Source organism: Ambystoma mexicanum, chromosome 8, assembly GCF_040938575.1.
Source record: "Ambystoma mexicanum isolate Mex_15411 chromosome 8, UKY_AmexF1_1, whole genome shotgun sequence".
NCBI lineage: Eukaryota > Metazoa > Chordata > Amphibia > Caudata > Ambystomatidae > Ambystoma > Ambystoma mexicanum.
Genome location: NC_090929.1, coordinates 455,660,907 through 455,681,318, shown reverse-complemented (window position 1 = coordinate 455,681,318; position 20,412 = coordinate 455,660,907). Strand labels below are relative to the sequence as shown.

General features: G+C 44.9%; 1 protein-coding gene across 4 annotated transcripts in view; it reads right to left on the bottom strand.

Annotated features, from left to right (window-relative positions):
* The window catches only part of SAMD11 (sterile alpha motif domain containing 11), a 312,464-nt gene that overhangs the window by 168,753 nt on the left and 123,299 nt on the right, over positions 1–20,412 (bottom strand). For 3 of the 4 annotated variants that reach the window (XM_069610053.1, XM_069610054.1, XM_069610056.1), the window contains exon 4: positions 10,909–10,959. The exons of the other annotated variant lie outside the window; for it this stretch is intronic. In XM_069610053.1, coding sequence (XP_069466154.1) covers positions 10,909–10,959 — 51 coding nt within the window. The remainder of the gene's footprint in view (positions 1–10,908; positions 10,960–20,412) is intronic. 4 annotated transcript variants of the gene reach the window in all.

Here is a 20,412-nt window from a genome sequence, read left to right as displayed (position 1 = left end):
TGCCCAGAGTGTTTGTGGGTGCATCAGGCCTGGCAATGCCGTGACAATGTGGAACACACACCAATAGGGTCGCCCGGCCCACATATAGGAGACAGTGCTGAATTGGCACACTGTTCGAAGCTCACGCGGCACCGTCATTTTACCAGAATAATTGACACCACCGTGACCGTGCCCTCACCTAGGCTGCGATGCCATGTTGCTATTGCACACACACACCGACGAGTCAGTTCTGCCAACACCTTGCTGCGGAGGAGGCCACGCTGCACTGGCATGCTGACAAACGCTCGCTCTGTGCCAGGCACTTTGTTGGCAGTGATAATGATGTGAGCATGTGTGCGCACACCCAGCCGGCGCTGCCATGACATAAGGATACACACCCTCAGCATTGTTCACGTCCAATTGAACAGGCTTTCATCCAGGGCACACTGGCTCGCAGTGGCCAGACTCTGGCACCCATGGCATCTGTGCTGGCACCCGAGCTGCCTTCGTGGGAGATGAAACGAGACTGCAGTGGTCAGCTGGCACCAGCTGGAGGCTGTGCACCACTTCATACATAGACCAGGCTTTTTATTTCCCATGTCGGAAATAACATGCACGGTGCTTGCAAAGCAGAGGCGCTTGGCTAGCTAGCTTCGTAAACATGTTACAGCACGGCTGAAACAAGGGTGGCCCCGAGACCATCCCTCGGATATATTAACCATGCCTATGGGAAAGGGAACCTCGAGGCACTGTCTTTAAAACCGTACACTTAATAACGCTTCTCTGACCTGTATTTAGGAAAGTGTGCCTAGGGCAGCGTTAGTCTTCTTCATGAAAGCAATGGCCTCAGGATAGCTTCACTGACCTGTATTCAGGAACGTGTGCCTAGGGAAGCGTTAGTCTTTTTCATGAAAACAATGGCCTCAGGATGGCTGGCTTCTCTGACCTGTATTCAGGAATGTGTTATCAAAGTAGCCCCCCCCTCCCTCCTGGTATTACATTCAGGAGTAGGCACATAGGGTAGAATTAGGGAGTTTTATTCTAGCTAGCGTGCTTTAGGTATGTCCAGAGGGCTACAATCAGTCCATTGGGTATCATCATGGAGCCATATTTAGTCCATTGAGCCCAGGGTACCTTTAGGGAGTAATATTCAGCCCTTTAAGATCAAAGTCGATTTAAGGGTATCAGGTATTAATATCGCCACATATATGGTCGCCGTAAATAATATCGCCGGGAAAATGTTGTGGCGATATTATTTGGGTGACCATAAATGTGGCGATAGGGGCAAACAAAAAAAAAAATATAAAAACAAAAAAACAAAAAAAAAAATTTGGGGGTTGCGGGGGTGTCCTCCGCATGTTCCATGCAATAACGTTGCCACAAAAAACGACCATTTTCCTGCAATATTTTTGTATGGCGATATTTTTGTGGCAACATTATTACATGGAACCGATTTAAGGATCTATATTCACTCCACTGATATCATGGTAGCTTCAGGGAGCACTAATCAAGATAGGATGCTGAAAAGTTCCTTCAGAAAGTTAGGTTTAATGACGCTGGGTCATTGAACAATCCATCAGGTAAAGGGGTGCACTGCCATTGATTCCATTGATTGACAACGTTACTTTCTACTGGCACAGACAAAGGAGCTATGTCCAAGGTAAGTGGTTTAGGGGAAGTTCCTTGGACCTCATGAGATTGGTTTAAAATACCTTATCATCATAGATGTGTTCGGGAGCAATATTAGTATTCATCCAGGACATTAGAATGATTCACCATCTAACAGGCAAAAAGGATTGTTGAGCGATTGCACTATTGGAGCTGGAGAGAAGAACGGTTATTATAGGTTCATTCTATGTATCTAATGCAGAGAATCCAACCTTCTTTGACAAATTTGAACTAGCTTTGAGCTCCTGACCTGCTTCAATTTTTTAGGGGTGATTAGAATTTCCCACCAGATCTCAAAATGGATAGAACCTCTCCAATCCTAAGTTGTCAGTGCCCAAAGAAAATGGGATACTTTTCAAAACCTAATATCAAATTGTGTGGTGGTTGACGCTTGGCGGATGTGACATCCTTTTAGTCCTTCTTTTCTGCTCATATGGTGTATTCACGGATAGATCTATTTCATGTATGGGGTAAGCAACTCTTTCTGATCACACCCCTTCATCTGCTACTAGACGTTGGGGACCTAAGGAACGTTTAGCAAGAATGTGGTAATTTGACAAGAAATTACTGTAAGATGTTAGTTTTTGTGGTCGGGTACAGATATAACTGTTTATTTGTGGAAGCAAATCTGGGATACTTACATTATGCTGCAATATGGGATAGTATACAAACTATTTTAAGGGATTGCATAGTTCTTATTTATGAATATCTTTTAGATTCAACCTGTGGACAGAATTCCGAAATAAAATGTTCTGAAACAGATCAAATTTGCTGATTCTGAGGCAATACAATGAATTGGAGAGTCAGGTAGAAATCACAGAAATTAATCCTGACTAGAGGAGACTTAGGAGAATTAGATCACAAAATGGTCGTTAAACAAACTCAATGCTATGAAAACTGAATAATTCTATCCAGTGAAAGTACAGGTAAGCAATTAGCACAATAGGCAAATGTTATTTCCCTGGAAAAGTGAACTAGAGAAATTAAGTAGCTTAGAGAGGGTCACCTATGATCCTAGGGAAGTGAAGGAAATATTCAATGGTTTTATGCAGTCCTCTATAATGGGTTAGATCGTACTGAGGAACATACAATCTCGTTTTTTTAAAAGTCATTCAGGTCTCCCAGTCGTACCTCAAGATCAAGTTGAGATTTTAGCTAGTCCTGCTAAATTGTCGGAAATACTGCAGGCCATTTCCCTCCTTCCTGGAGGAAAGGCAACTGGACCGGGTGGGATTCCAGGAAAGGTTAATCAAAGGTTTGGAGAGATTTCAGCTCCAATTTCTTTAGGAGTAGTGGAAGAGAAGGTGCTTAGCTATTGGAAAGAGCCTTTTTTAATGAGGATCAAAGAAGTTGGTAAAGGTTTATCCATGGCATAATCTGATAAATGTAGATAGTAAGATTTATGCTAACATTTTAGACTTGCACCTTGTGATGATCACACATATAATACACAAAGATACGTTTTATCCCCAATAAATGTAACATGGATCATCCACATTTTGTACAGTCTACCATTGAGGTTGCGGCATAGGGAGGTCTTCAACTCACCTGTACTTTCTTGGATGTGGAAAAGGCATTTTATTGGGTGGGCTGGGGATTTCTTTGTGCTGAGATGGCAAGCATGGGCCGGCCAACTATTTTCATTATGAAAATACAGGTCTGATAAGCCTTTTGTGCAGCACTTGTGGAAAGAAGGGGCAGTCAAATACTTTGTATTAGGGAATGTTGGAGAGTTTAAAACAACAATGTATGCAGATAATATCGGGGTGTTAATATACAGCCAACTTGGCTAGATTCCAGAAGTGTTTTGTTGTGCCAATGAATATTGCAGGCCGTCGTTTGCAATTGTCTACAGTACTCTGGGTATCTGCTGGACAAAGTTAAATACTTGTGCATTATGTTATATAACGACCCATAGATAACGTGGATGAACTCTTGGGATCAGTTAAGAGGTAGAGCAGCAACTTCCATGCAAAGGTAGCAAAATTCCCCCATATCTGTCTGAAGAGGAGAGTTGATCTTGATATGTTGTTCTTGCTGCCAAAGGGTTTAGACTTATACAGGGCCTAGATATACATTTTAACTCTGGCTAGCTGCTAATAATTAAGTTTGTCTTTTACATTGAATAAGAAGACTCCCCATCACAGTAGGTGCAGCAGGATAGAGAGAAAGCGATCTTTCACTCCTGGATTTGTGATATTAAAACTAGACACATCCACGTTTGCCCATGTAAAAGAAGTCTTGGGGATTGGTGGACAGTGGCTCAGAGGTATGTTAATTTGGCATGCTGAAGTAGGACAAGTTTGGGGAATTCAAATCTCAAGACACCACGTTCTTTAAAAAAAAGTATGCTTGAAGTTGTTATAATCTATGATGCATGTTAACATATTAGAATTACATTTATAATTCCTAAATTGCACTAATATGCCAGTTTGTAGGGAAACCTAACCATGTCTCCAATTTTCCATGCTATGATAATTTATTTATTTATGGTCATATGGTATGGTCAATATATGTCTGGAGTTTCCATTTTTGAATTTGATCAACAGGTTTATAATTTTGGTATCTTTAGGGAAGATATTTTAAAATTCTTACATATTAGATCTTTCTAAATTTCGGTGGCACCAATTTCTAAACTGGATTATATTATGTAAAACCTTTTCAGTTGTATAAATGGGCAGTGCATTTTGAAAATATGATCAATTATTCCACCATAACAATCTTGAAGATGAAAGTGCTGAAGACATGTATGCCAATTCGGGGGAGAGGTGAACTGTGGACTGCTGTAAAGCAGTGTTTAAGAACTCCTCAAGGGTGATACTTTCACCGATACAAACGATTCACCAATTTAAATATGTATTCTAGTGGTCTCATGTTCCATCTATACTAAATAAGGGGAGTAACTTCAAGGGTTATCATTGCCCAAGTGTGGCGAAAAAGAGGAAGATTTAACTGATATGTTTGTGAGTACTGGGTGAGATTGCATTGTCTTGTCTTTCTTTTGGGGCATGATTCCAACTGGAGCTCTTAAGGTTCATAAATGAGGGGGAAACAGTGCCTCTTTTGAAGTCTATTGTTGGCCTGTTAGGCTACAGCTAAATTCTGCCAAGAACGAAGCCCCCATGCTAGTAATACATGGTACAATGAATTCATATCCGGTTTCCAGACAGAAAGATGGGCATTAACTAGAACAGGATGTGAACCCAAATATCAGAACATTTGAGAGAAAATGGGAGATTAATTCACATGACGAACGGGGACCCATTTTTAAATTGTAGTATCTTAATATCCTAATTTTCCTTTTTTGAATTGAGGATGGGTACTGGGTAATGAATGCTGGATTTCCCGAAGCACTTTAGACACTACATGCACTTTACTATTTGCATTACTGTTGGCAAATATGTAGGGTTACAGGTTTGTATTTAATTAACCTGTTTCAGGAACAGCTACGTTAAGAAAGGGTTTTGTATAGCTGTTTTTACACAATTATTAACTAAGGCATGATGGGGAATATAAGAATTAAAGCAATTAATATTGTATTAGGTTTGTCACACAATGCCTTGTCTCCACTGTAAATATGTTATGAATTTAATGCAAACTATACGTATATTATTAAAAAGTTTGTGTGGGAGGTCTGGAGGACCAACGTTGGTGCCTATGGTGAATTGTGTGTGGGCTGCCCTATGGGTTTAGGTCAATTTGTTTGAAAACAATTGACCTTTTCCGATTTTGTTTGAAAATGCGGGAGGGGGGTCCTCCCCACTTCCTCCCACCTTAACCTATTCCCTTACCCCACCCCACATCTATATTTATTTAAAATTTACCAAAATTCCTAGGGAATTAGAACAAAAACATTCAGTCAGTTTGGAAAAGTTCAACTGGGCTACGATCCGGTATGCTAATACAATCCTATGAGGGAGGCGGGTTGATGAGTGGAGTTGAAGATCCATAATGCAGAGGGAACTAAAGTGGTTAGCCATGGGATGTGTCTTGGGTCTAAGACAGTACTGATTTGAAGATAAATGTGACATCTGGCTATTGTCAATGCTAAAACACTCAACACAACGTGTTAAGTAAATTAGACCATTTGTTAAGCTGAAGGAGCGGTGCATTCACTGGAAACAAAACGGTTTTATGTGTTTTGCATTTTATAAGAGTTATATTGACGTCAATGTGACCTAGGCTAATTTATGGAGCTACATCCAGGAGAATGAGTGAAGGGTATCTCCAAGGAGCTATATCCAAGCAATGATTTTAGGATAGTTTGAAGGTGTTACCATTAGAAAAATCCACTTCCAGTAAAACTCCAACGTGGGCCGCCACTGTACTTTGTCCGTCCCTAAAATTAAGACAACCAATGCTGTGAGGACTATGCCAATCACATAGTAGTTGTGCCACAACATACCCATGTGCTTATTATGCTGCAATTTACATTGTATTTATGGTGCTCATATCTCCAATGATCAAAAGGTTTTTCTCCTAAGTCACTTGCATTATTTATTTCAGTTTTTTTAATTATACAGAATGGGCCACACAAGACCGATGACCAAGTATCAAAGCACAACAAAGCCTGCAGCAGTGCAGTGTAAGGGCCTTGCAGCCAAATGCTCACAATATTACAGCAACCTCTCGGAATGAGCTGGAGTAATGTGTGCGCCCCCCGAGCTGTGTAAGAGTTTGCATAAAGGGCAGCAAGCGGAGAGTAAACAATTGCAGTGAAAACCAACCCCCTTGCTGTTCTGCATCAGAAAGGTGTGCATGCAGCACTCAACGTACACAGCGTGCGCTGGATACCAACTGCCTTCAATGTGGGGGTCTTCAGATTGTAAGGAGGGTACCCAAAAATGAAGATCTAATGCCGGCGAAAGGCAGGACATTTAAGAAAATGCCCGATTTCAGAAATACCAGAGATGCAGAGGAGTACACCCAACGGGAGATTAAGAAAACCATGATCATTTCTTGTGGGATTCCTACACCAGAGCTGCAGCAAAACGATCTCAAGAAACTGCAATGAGAGAAATAAAACGGAACTGGTGGGAATAATGGAAGGGGTCAAAGGCCTGGCTGAACAATTTACAGTGTAGAGTATCAAATGTTGAAATAGCCGCCCACTGGGTAGTGGCCAGGCCCCAGTTATGCAACACGGCGCAATGCTACCTCCCATTACAGTGGCCAGAGTCAGGCTCATTAAAGCTCATAGACTTGGCAGAGTCACAGGCCTCCCAAGCAGGGACCATCCCCAACTCAGTCATCGGCCCATTTTCCCCATTGGAAGTCCTGCCTTCACTGCTGTCCACTTTTGGCTTTTAAGAAATAGCATTGTTCACTCTGGACCGGCCGCGCCACTCTTTGTACATGAATAAGAGTGCTTCTGTCCCAGCAGTAAAGTGTCGTTGGCTATCTGTCAATGTGCCACACACGACATCAACCCACTTAGTCACTATGGGGTACAAGGCCTCGGCTAGCAGCCCACGCGAGTTGCCAACTGTGTCACCCAACTCATAAATTGAGCAAAACACAAAAGAGACAGTGGTGAAAGAGGTGGGTGAGGGTTGCCCTTTGGGGGCAAACTGCCCTGCTATGTGTAGGAATGAAAAGGTATACAACTGTTTGCAGCAGCATTGTCTCGGCATCCACAACCACTAATCGAAGGTTTCTAAGAGAGGCCAGCCCCCACTTCACTAGTGCACTTCATTAGACGAGTGATCTGGTGCACAGTGAGAACCGGGCAGAAAACGATAGAGGCCATGAAGCTCAATAGAATGTGCTGGATCTCCAGTTACACAGCTCACAAGAGAGACATCCACCCATTGCCACCAGTGAGCCCTTCCCACACAGTCCACAAGCAGTGCCAGCCGCCTATGCTGTCGAGCAGTTCCAGCTCCTAACACCTGGTTCTCATTCTGCAGATGCTTATAGAACCCAGCAGTGCCAGCGTCATGCGCTTCTCACTGGTGAGAGATTATCATACCACTCACTAGTGCAAATGACTCACTTTGCAGCCCCAGTTCCAGCTCCTAATGCATTATCCTCAAACTGCAGATCCTTATGGAGCCCAGCAATTCCAGCTTTACACACTACCCACTGGTGAGAGATTATCACACTACTCACTAGTGCAAGTGTCACTTTGAACCCCCCACCCCTCAGTTCTAGCTCCTAATTCATGATCCTCGTACTGCAGATCCTTATGGAGTCCGTCAATTCCAGTTTTACACACTACCCACCGGTGAGAGATTATCACACTACTCACTAGTGCAAGTGTCTCATTTTGATCCCCCCCCCCACCCTCCCACCCAGGGCCAGCTTCTCATCCTGTCGTTCGGTTCCCGCTCCTAACACATGATCGTCATGCTGCATACTCTTATAGCGCCAACTTGTCACACTGCCTGTCATCAAGTGCTTCTCATGCTGATCACCAGAGAAATGTCTCAGAATGCTGATCGATGTTAGCAACTTAAACTGTGCCTCATCTCTCTACCTGCCATTGTGAGATTCTTATACAGCCCTCCACCCCCTTGCCAGCTCCTTATATTGCTCAGCAGTGCCCTTTTCTAAATCTGACTACCAATCACCAGTTTGTGGTTTTTGGGTTACCCACAAAAGTAATTACTCACCATTGCAAGCCTCTTGCAGTCTCCATCCCTGTTGGCTTTCCAGTCAAAACAGCAGTCCAAGCTCGCAACATTGGTAACCAGTGCCTTCTTTTCACACTGCCCTCAAGTGTGAAATCAGCACTGCCCGCCCCCCCCCGTGCCATCTTTTCAAATTGGCCACAGATGTGACGTTTTCGCAACTTCTGCCAGAGCAAGGATCTCTCATTTCCCAACACTATGAGCTTCTGCCAGAGGCAGCTCCTAGCACAGCCTACCACAACACATGTCTAGATTCTGGTTTCAATACAACTGGCAACACCCTCCTGAATCCAAGAAACTCAAACAACATACACCTTTGAGGAAAGTGACTTGACATGAGATAGCTCATCATAACCAGCTGGGGTACCACCGAGGAAGAGCAGCTGGAATTCTGCATCTGTGTGATGAATGGCATTGCTACACCTTTGAATGGCACCCAACATTCATATCATAGAAAATCAGCAGTAAGAAGATAAGACTTAACTTCAGAGGTGATGGCAGGGTGGCGAATGTCCGATACTGTGGCCAGTCTAGATAAGGCAAGCTAAATCTTCTACAATCAAGCCCCTTCACAATAAATAGGTACGCTTTGCAGTGGGTCCGTTTGTAAACCTATGAGGTTTGCTCACTTAAAGCGAATTCAGAAGAAGAGATGAATGAGGGACAGGACCCGGGAAGTCGAATTACCACTTGATTTTCCAGCCAATAGGATAACCGGATCTGAAGCGGAACTTGACTTGGGATGTCAAGCTACCTGTTCATTTTCTCATCTTAGGGGCTTGCCTATGGCGGAAGAACGAACATGACTGGGCTGCTGTGTCAAACAGTAGCACTGTGCCCCAAAATTAAGTAGCGACAAAGTGAATTTTCAAAGTTTAGAAGTGGTTCCACTACCAACCAATTTCAATGGCCTTTTTTGTCTAGGACAACCAGGTATCTTATTCCCTACGCCATGTTCCCTTAGTTCGTTCCCTCAGGACTCTCCTTTTACAGACAGTAACAGACTTGGGACAGGAAGCCCTTACTCATTTATAAATCGGTTCTTTATTGCGGAGTCTGTCTAAGCGATGCCAGCCCACCGCCGTGAGACCGATGACACCACGAACAAGTCACTGCGGGCTAGAATGGCAGTGGGACGGTTATCCTTTAAGACAGTCATACCATCCCCCATGAAGAAGAGCTGTGAAACTCAGGGCCCTTGTGTTGCTCTGTCTAGAGAACACGGTCGTCCTCATCCTTCTGCTGGATGAAGATTAGGGGTAAGGTTATACTCCAAACCGGCAGAGGCGTAGACAGGGTAGGGTCTGAGCGGGCAAGGCCCACTCAAAAGCTGTAAATACTGACTCGACAGTGCTGTGTGCACATTTACAGAGGTTAATGTCACTGTGGTGGGCCCAACTACATTAGCATCAGGCCTCACTTGTTAGAGGATACTGGCTACTCCTCTGCCAACCGGTGTGACGGGAGGGATAGGAGGAACACGTTGTCGAGAAGCAGAAACGTGCAGTCGGGAAAGACCTCTGCTGCCCCAGACATACACAGGAATCTTGGGCCCACACCAATTTAAAAAGAGGCAAATCTAGCCGAAAACGCCAACATTGATTTACGTTATCTATCACCACTTCTGCTCGATCCTTCTGTCGCTAAACTCTATTAATAGAATGTCTTTTTTTCTCCTGACGTTGAATTAGCGTCAATGTTCACACTTGGCATTTGGCACCAAAATCCAACAGCTCTGCGTTATTATAACCTGATCGCAATATAGACTTGACTTATAACAAAGAGGTAAGCCGAAGAGGTAAATGAAATAAATGTATTTGATCTTGGAAGCAAGACCACGCAGAGCAACAGAGGTTCGAATCCCGGATCCGCGCTTAGAAACCGAACTCAGGTATGGTATTAGGCGCGTTATAAAAAAAACAATTAAATAAATAAATAAGATCAATATAAATAAAGATTATTAAAATTAAGAAATAACATTTCTTATTTTGTTTTGCTTCACGAAAAGTGGTACAGGGAGACCCCGCCCTGCCACTAAGCAAGTGCTGTGGTGTGGGTCCAGCCACATGCATACGTGGGGTGAGCCCCAATCTACACCTTGGGTTTGCCAGATAGCTGCATGTCAGGAACAGAACCCCATGTCCACCATGGCCCAGTGCTGCGCTTTCACCTCATCAGAAATTGACTGATGCGAGTTGTAGTGTTGAGTCACTTCAACTGAATAACTCGGAGTGAAATAAAACCAAGGTAAAAGCAAAGCCCAGGTGTGGAATGGGGGTCCATCATGACAGTTATCTGGCAACCCTACTACACCTACAAACCCTAACACTAGTAACAGTGCAAGCTCTTTGGAGCCCGAGAAGCGAGTGCGTTGAGTGCCTGTTGCAGAGATCTTTGTGAATCTCAGCTCATAGCTTAAAAAGCCAGTGGTACGACTCAGCTTTTCATCCGGCAGAACTTAATAAAAGGAGTTCCATTGATTTTAATGATACGGTAATAATAATACCTATCATTTAAAATACAAATAACAATTCATTTTGTGGGGTCTTCTAAATAAATGGAGACACAATGATTCGTATTCTCGTCAGCATCACTGCTATTATTAGGAGTAATTAATACTAGACAGTACCTGCAAGCAGAATCACGGAAGGAAATATTCAGATCCCAATGCGCCCGGATCCTGTGGACAAACAAAAGGCCTTCATGAAAAACACGTCAACATGAGCATTGCCAACAGCGTGAAGCACACAGATTAGGCATCAGCAACAGCTCGTGTTATTGGCAACGGAGGAGCCCGTCGCCATGGCATCCGCTGGCGGGCCTTGAGCCTCAGCGCCCACGGGGATCTCCCAACGCCGGCCGTGATGCACGCTGACCCAGGGGATGCCAAGGCTGGCCTTGTTGCATTTCATTACCCAGGACCTGGAGTGCACGAGCGAATCACCCGCTGCGAAATCAGATGCATTTGGAATAGTGGCTGAGCTTGGTGGGGGAGCAGGGCCACAGGCCTTAAATATAGGTTTCAAGTAAAGGGGATTCATCTGTGCACCGTCGCCCAGCTCTTCTCATTCCAGAGCCAATTACAACCCTGCACGCTTCAGACATGAGGAGTCTGTCTTGTTTGGTTTTATGTCAGTTTTGCGTCTTGGCAATTTTCATGACTCCATGAAAATTAGGAAATTTGACCAGTGTTTTGGGAGTTTTTTTTTTTTTCTTTAAGGGGTGCAGGGTTCCAATCGCCAGACCCCCTCTTGCCTGCCCCTTCTCCTTCCCTTGCTTCTCATTCCTCATTTTATCTTTTTCTTTGTTCTTTCCTCAATTTACTTAGCATTCCAGACCAACCATATATACACATACTTGATATGGATATTCCTTACCATAGCCCGAAGCCCATCAGAAGGAACAGCTTACAATGTATCTCGAGTCACCACACATTCTTTCCAAAATCCAACTCGTTCTACTGCAAAGCGGATTTATTAGTTACGATATGAGATGGGTTTGTAGTGAATTTGAGAAGCGGCAAACACAGACATGCACAGACACAGCACACACTTAACCCGTTGGTTAGTAACGTGGACTAAGAGACCCAATAATCTCAGAGTATCTAATCGACTTGGATCTATATGATTACCGCGAAGCAGTACATTTCGAAACCGAAAATATGGAATTGCAAAATCCTGCTGCGCAGTGATCACATAGATCACGGTCGTTGACATTTCCGCATACCCTACCCCTCCCCCTACTTACCTTTTCCGCGGTACATACAGAAGTGTGCCGCCGACTCTCCTCTATCCCTGCGGCGTCACTTCCGACCACAGCTGGTGGCGCAGGGTCCCTTTTTCTGTTGTTTTTTCATTATTGTCCCCCACTTCCAATGGTATGGAAGCGGGGGCCAAACCTGCATCCCCCGAAGCTCATAATGCCGAACATTGAGAGCAGGGGGCACCCCCGTAACCCACGCTCCCCATGTACGGCATTATGGGATCTGATTTTTTTTGTGCAAGTCGAATGCAAGTAGTCTGGGGGAGAACCCATGATCTGTGCAGCTGACAGCCACTGGCGAAGTCAAGGTTTTGACAACACGGTAGCACATGGACTCGGACACCATTTTATATGCACTATGCAAGTGCTTCCCTCACTTTACCCCTCTGGCATTGGAGTGGGAAGTAAGTCTAAGCGCTGAGAGACCCCCATGTCATCGCCATCTCACCTTCTTTGAAGCTCAAGGGCATTTTGCTCTTCATCATCGAATAGCCAGAAAGAGTGCACTTTATGACCAGGCTTCTGAATGACTCCTTCCAGGCCTTCTGGCCCATCTGATCAGCCTGGATCCCTTAGAGCCTCTGGCGAACACATAGATGTCTCACAGACTATTTTTGAGGAGATTTTCCCTACTCAGCTTTTGACGTTAAAAAAATGGAACATTTGAGGTGTATTTCATCACAAATTGACGATTTCTTATACATTTATTGGCTAATTGTAAAATTAAAAGTTATTAAAAATCAATTCACATTTTTTATCTGATTTCTTTCATCTCCATACTTAACCCTTTAAGTGGTGACTTGTTCATACATTGTCAAAATTTGTACTAACTCTTTGGATCAAACCTTTTCTTCTTTTACTTTTAGCTTACTTGCCCCGTGATTGATACATGCATCCTGCCAACAACCCTGAGAAAGTTGCCTTATGCTCCGCCTGCTCTACCAACAGGTGAGGTGAGCTAAATATTTGTCAAGGAGGCTTTTGTCCTATCGAAGCAAGCAGTTCAATAGGGAGTTCAGCAATCTTAGCTAGAAAGCATTACACCCCTCTGCAATTATCAGGGAGAGGTGCCAAGGCCGCAGTGTCTGTGGACGATTCCTGTCCTCTCCCCAAACTGGTCACCCCAGGTGAAAAGACCTGGAGCCACCCAACCAAAGAGCAAACAAGAAAAAGAAAGGACACCCTCAGGATCTATAGAAAAAAAAACTGAAATTAGAGCCAGAACAGTAATCAACCTCTCACAGTTCCCACCCACACCCTCCAACGAATACAAGTACCTGTTTAAAACAGGATAAGAAGGAGTCAAAGCAACAATCCAGAAAGGGCAGCAAGAGAGGATCATTCTGACGACATAAGGACGAAAGAAGGAAATAAAAAGGGAGGGGCTCCAGAGCGGAACAACAGTGGAAACTGAGGAGTAAAAAGAAAGGGCAAAATCCAGCAAGGTCTATAAAACACGAATCCAGAGAAAGGTTGCAAAGTCCAGAGAGCCGAAGTCTCAAAACCAGAGTAGAACAAAAGTAGGGAGACAAAAATAGAATAATCCCAAGGTAAAAGAGTCAGCAATCCAAAAAAGAAAGGCTACAAATCGGTACATGGAGAATCAGGCAAAAAGGGTTAAGCAAAGGCAGTCCTAGAGCAGGCAAGGTTCTTTACACAGGAAGGCAGAAAACAGTCTATGATACCAGAGAGGGATGATACACTCCAGAGAGGATCACTGATGAATAGGAACTAGGAATACAGACACAGAAAAAGGGAAAGAGACAGGCTCACCATTAGCAATCAGCGAGAGTTTTGTCAAGCGCTGTGTTTTCCCCAGAAGTTCCAGAAGAAGCTGCAAGCAAGCAGTGTACACTGTGAAGCACTGTGCCCTCAGCACGCCGCATCATGTGGCACAACGAGTTGGCACGGAACCACATGTGCGCTTGAGTAATGTAGTTTTGTTTCCCAGGGCCACGGGATGTGCCAACAACCGAAAGGCAGCCGCTGGGTCGGAGAGGCTTGGCAGCCGGCACAATGAGAGTACCCCCTCGCAGGGCCACCGAGCATAGTGATAGGTTGTTGTGAGAGAAACAATGGCACAACAGAAGCAGAGCATGAATGTTCTCCCACGGCTCCAGGTGCATTCTTCAGGATATATACTACCCAATCAATCAACAAGAAGAGGTTGCCATGGAAATAAAGCAGACCCATGATGTTACATATTCAAACTCTTCATTGCCCTGTACAGAGATGGTGTGGGCCGCAACAGATGTCGAATGTGGGGCCATACTTCCTTAAGCAGGGAAACGTGGAAAACAAGATGGTTATGCCAGGTGTCGGATGGTTTTAGTTCCGTGGCCAGAGGATTGATCACCTGCATGACAGAATAAAGGCCACACATATCTGGGTAACAATTTCATGGACCCCAATAAAGTGAGATTTCTTGTGGACAGCCACACCTTGGGTCTCACAGCGTAAGCATATAAGGGAGCAGGGTTACAGCATCTGTCGGCCTACAGCTTAGCATGGTCCTGTGTGAGTTGTAGATGGTCCAACACCTGTTGTTGGATCAGCACCAGGTGACCAGTCACCTGATCAGTAGCCGGGATTGTTAGACATCAGCAAAGTATCAATGGGTAACATAGAAGGATGATAGCTGTGACTGCAAAAAAGGGAGACACACTCGTAGCTAAGTGTTGAGCATTGTTGTAAGCAAACTCTGCCAATGGCAACTGTGTATGCCATTCCAGCTGGTTCTGCAAACTGAAACCACATAGAAATGTGGCTAGTGTTTAGTTCAGTCGTTCAGTTTGGCCATCGGTTTGAGGGTGGTATGAGCAGGACATGCTATGAATGATAGCCTAAAGCTGCAAAAATTCCTTCCAGAAATGGGCTGGGAACTTCGAACTGCAATCAGAAACCAAAATTGAAAGCAATCCTTTAAAGCGGAAAATATGTCTTGGACAAAGATTTTGGCCAATGTCACAGCAGATGGTATGTATACCTGTGCAGCCAATGATATGATGGGTCTTAGGGAAGCGATCACCAAAACCAATATGGTATCCAAGTTCCTTACCAGTAGCAAAACTGTAACAAAGTCAAGAGAGACTGTATGCCATAGTTTTGTAGGCAAGGGTAAAGGGTGTAACAACCCCACAGGCTTCCTTCTGGTACTTTTACATTGTGCACATATATAACAGGTCTGGATGTAGTTGGCAGTATCAATCTGTAACGTAGGCCAACATCACCAATGGCTAAGTAGGTCTATGATCTTTTGTTTTCCATGGTGTCCAGAAGTGGTAGCATCAAGACACCATTGCAAAGCGGAACCATGGCTGTTTTGGTCAGGAAAGTACTCTGTGAGCATAAGGTAATCCATTGTTGCCTGTCCACAATGTATCATGGAGCTCCAACAGTTGAGCGCTGACCCAGGCTAGCAGGTCTTCCAATAGAGAGGAGGGTGCATGACAAACACACAAAACATGCCCCTCAGGGACTAAGGTGGAGGAAGAATTATCCAGTATTCGGTTTCTATCACCTGTGAAGGCATCGTGAAGTATGAAAGTCTAAGTCCCAAAACCAGAGTAGAACAAAAGCAGGGAGACAAAAATAGAATAATCCAAGGTAAAAGATGCAGCAAGCCAAAAAAGACATGCTAAGAATCGGTACATGGAGAATCAGGCAATAAGGGTTAATCAAAGGCAGTCCTAGAGCAGGCAAGGTTCATTACACAGGAAGGAAGAAAACAGTCCCAGGGTGGGATTACACACTCCAGAGAGGATCACTGTAAACAGGAACTAGGAATATAGACAGAACCAGGGAAGGAGACAGACTCAAAACTAGCATTAACCAAGAGTTTTGTGGAGCACCTTGTTCTTCCTTGGCGGCTCCAGAAGAAGCTTTGAGTGGGTGGCAGCCCTGCCTCCTCAGTGTATGCTGCAAACCACAGTGCCCTGGGCATGTCACATCATGTGGTGCAACGTGTTGGCATGGAACTGCGCGTGCACCTAGGAAATGCAGTTTTGTTTCCATGTACTATGGGAGGCGCCAATGACCAAAAGGCAGCTGCCGGGTCTGAGAAGCTCAGCGGCCCAGGACCATGACACTGATCTTCCGCTTGATTCTATTGGTTCATTCCTTGTGACTACATTGAAGACCGCAATATGCTGTTAAATAAATGTACAAGGACACAAAAGCATCGGTTATATGCCTGTAAAATAACCTCTCCCCTAAAAAATCTGTGATGTCAGCAGGACTTCTAAGCTTGCACCCGCACTGAGAGGGTTCAGATAAACAAGACCGGCACCAAACTACAAGCCCTTCCACATAAACTGCCCCACAATTTGCCTGAAATCTACCCACAAGGGGTCTTTGGTCAGATAGGGTTATCCAACTCCAGGTCTCTGGGATCCTGATGGGTTTTCAGGATATCCCTCATTAATGTTCATGAGAAAAAATGTATACATTTAGAATCATTGTATGCAAATCTAACTCATGAATATCAATAAGGGATATCCTGAAACCCTGACATGGATCAGCCCTGGAGTTCTCTTCCCTGTAACTTCCTCCCATTCCCTTTTTCTTCCCTTTCCATCATCCCACTCTTCTCTTCTCTCACTCCCTAGCCCACTCTGCTGTCCCACTTATATCTGCTGCTTCCTTTTTTCCCTGCTCAGTGAGTCTTTCTTTCCCACTCCCCTCTCTTGCACTATGTCTCATTCACTTCCGCCCGTCTCTCCCCTCTCTTCTATGTCATCTCTCTGTTCCCACTCTAGACTCTCTCTGCCTCTCCCTCCTTCCCATGCCCGACTCCCCACACCTCTCCCAGCTGCACCTCCCGGGCTGAGCCGGGGCCTTCTCTTGATGTGCTTTATATGATTAGTGGCACCTTGTCAGATCTGAGGCGGCCGCCCTCGCTGGGAACCTTCAGCCTCTGGGCTCAGAAGCCGTGTCGGACCTTTCATGTGTGGCGCAGTGCGCCCGCCCGACGCGGCTTTATCTTTTGGACCTCCACTCGAGCAGGCAGTGCAGTCAGTGCTGGTTTGATGTGGGCTTCTGCCCTCGCGGCTCGGTTACAGAAAGCTGCGGGCTTTTATCACGGCGCTTTCACGGGGAGCGATTAGCATTTCATAGATTAAACGCCTGGCAGCCACGTTTCCTAAAACGGCGAACAGTCCTGTGTTTGTGAAGATACCAGCACACAGCGCAGCCTCACGGGGGGTCGCTTAGTAATATTCAGAACATACCCATTTGCCCAAATGTCACATACCCGAATCTGTGCATGCGTTTGTGCCTGTCCATTCTGCTGCCATAGGAGGTCCATCTCTTGCAGTTCCCATGCGACCCCAGCACTACTTTTGCCACCACCTCATCCTGCTGTTGCCACGTCTTTAAGACAGAAACCGGCCTGTGATAACACGCATAGCTTCCAGGCTGCCCTTTGATAATACCTCAAGCCCCATAATGCAATATGGAAAAGCCGGCCTGGCTTTTCCATATTGCATTATGGGACTTGTTTCGTTTTTCCCATTGTAAGTATGTGCCTAAAGGTTCTTGCACGCAGTGGTAAAAACCAGGACTGGCTCAAGCCAAGCACTTACTACACAGGCAACTTGGCGGCTATAAATAAGTGACCATAGCTGTGCTCCAAATCCAGGGTGTGCCCTCACACCCCAGCTTCTATGCCACTGCATCCTTAACTAGAAATTAAACCTGGGGCTACAAGTGACACTTTACACAAGCATAAGAGTTGCATAGAGCGGCAGTGAAGTACCATTGCACTGTAAAGAAAGATAATGATTTTTTAAAAATTTTGTTTAATATGGTTTGTGTAAACCTTTTAAATATCAAAACGACATCACTCATCCGTATGGTACATCTGGTAAGTTAATCATGTCCACTTATATAACAGATTCCACAACAAGCTACCCTTAGATGTTGCACATTAAGTTGGAGACATAACCTGAACAGAACCAGAGTGTGAACATCATCTTTCCAAGCATATATCAAAGATGGAAGGGTCGGGTTTACAAAAATATAACAGAATTTATTCAATATAAAACATAAAACCCTGACGACTTGGTCAAACAAAGAATTCAAGAAAACAACATGAAACATGTATCACACCTGTATGCACCACATAACCTAATCTAATTGTTAGGGGATAATATCCTTTCACTCCTTTGAGTCATTAAACTATAATATATAGGAATTCCTCTTCCATGAGTCCAACATTGACTGGCTTGCTTGGGAAAGCCCTTGCAAGCAGGATTCCCTTTCCTATGGCCCAGCTCCTTACACACAAAACAACCTTTGGGTGGTGAGAACGCAAGTGTCCCAGTGTTAGGGGTGCCTGTGCTCTTCTTTTCGGTGTGCACGGCTAAACTAGAGTTTTGGTATTTTCCTTTGTTCTTTTGGGGAACTGACCTCGAATAGGATTGGGTTAGACCTTTGTCTTTCCCATCCTTGTTTACTTTTTTGTTTGCCGATTTCTCTTCCGGTTTGGGTGTGCTCACCTGAGCCTTTTTCTGGATTCCAGTACTCACAAACCTGTTGGCAGCCTTTGCAAACTCCCTTGGGTCTGTGATAGTCTTGACCACAAGATTCTGGTGTAGGTCAACCTCACAATTTTTCAATAGATGCTCACACGCAATCAAATTTGACATCCCATTAAATGTGTCAACTTTGTTACCAGCCACACACCCACTCAGATATTCCAAAAGCAAGTTTGTGCACGCTTCAAATGTAAGCCAACCTTTCCTTTCGAGCTCTCTGAAGCTCTCGAGATACTGTTCTGGGGTTTTACAGAACTTCATAAGGTGGGCTGCCTTCATGCTTTCCTAAACAGGCCTTTCCTCAGGAGTTAACTGAAGAATTGCATCAGTCCCTCATGTCGGTAAGCGACTCATCAGGGCTACATCCCACAGTACCTCATCCTCCTGTAGCTGGAAACCCAGTTTTTGCACTTCAAACCAGTCAAAGACATCCTTCCCCACTTCATAAGCCTGCACTAAGTCTTTGGGGATGTGCCTCCGGGACTTATCCCAGGCACTGTGGTTCGAACCACTACTGCTGCTTTCGCTAGAGTAGGATCTGTTGGCCACCTTCTTCTCTTCAAGCACCAGCTTGCGCAGCTCGATGGTGACCTTGTCCCACTGTTTCTGTTCCTCTAGCGCTAGTTTCCTCTCCTCAAGCAGGAGCTTTCTAGTCACTACCTCATTAACAGCCAGAACAATTACAGGGCTGTGCTGAGGCCTGGGACCTGCATGATGCTGCACTAACCCCTGACCTTAGTGACACTATTGAGAAACCACACTTGCTCCCTGGTAGGATGACTGAAGAGAAACACTGTTCAGGCGGTCGTCCTCGTCCTCCCCCCCGCACCCACAGAAGGTCTTGTTTGTTCGGGTACACCGGGCCTAGCCCATCCCTGTGGTCCTCTACCCAAACGTCCTTGCTTCTACCCAAGCTTGGTCAGCAACTGAGGTTTATTAACCTTAGTGCTGTGGGGAAGTCCCCTCTCTTGACATAAGACACACAGGACATCCTTGGTCATGCCTTTTACAGTCTCCATGTCAAGATCCATGACTATTACTAATACCTAGCAGTGACTAAATGTTGCCTGCAACAGTACTTTTATCATTGGGTGATACAAGGCTCCAACTGATCCGACCGTTTTCCACCAATGTGACAAATCAACTTCAGTGGGCACCAGTGGTCCAGGGAGGAATATCGGTTTCTAAACCATCAATCAGCCCCACATCTCTAGTACACCAAAAGGGATACGAACATATTGGAAACACAAGTAAAACATAAACCTCCTTGTCCAATTTCGGTAATGTGGACGGAAGGGCAGGCTTATCTCCGCAAGTTTGTGGATCGTTGGTTATTTGCAAAGCAGCAAAAATACAATTATTACCCAATGATAAAAGGGATTGTCCAGTCAAAGTTGCATACAAATATCTGCTTTATTATTATTACAACAGATGGGTCTAGCCCACTACAAAATACAACCCACCCTGTAAAGAAACACAGAGGACAGACAGTTTCACGAAGGAAAGGGATGCACTCCGGATACTGACAGGAGGATAGTCGGTAAAACAATAATTCTTAACTGTTAAAGCTTATTTAGTTTCAGCACCAATGGAGCAAGGATATGTAAATGTCACTAGGGTCCTTCGAGAAGGACCAGGGGGGACAGAAACATGTACCTGGTGTTTGAGATGACCTTGATGCTCGACACCGTGGAGTCGGTTCCAGGATGCTTTGCACCTCCTGTGACAGAGTTCAAGATGGGAGACAGCTGTGGATATCAGGTGGCAAGCAGTTCGGCCAGCGAGGCTGGACGGATGGCTGCAGGCTGGCCTACACGGTGGCTCAGGGTCAAGAA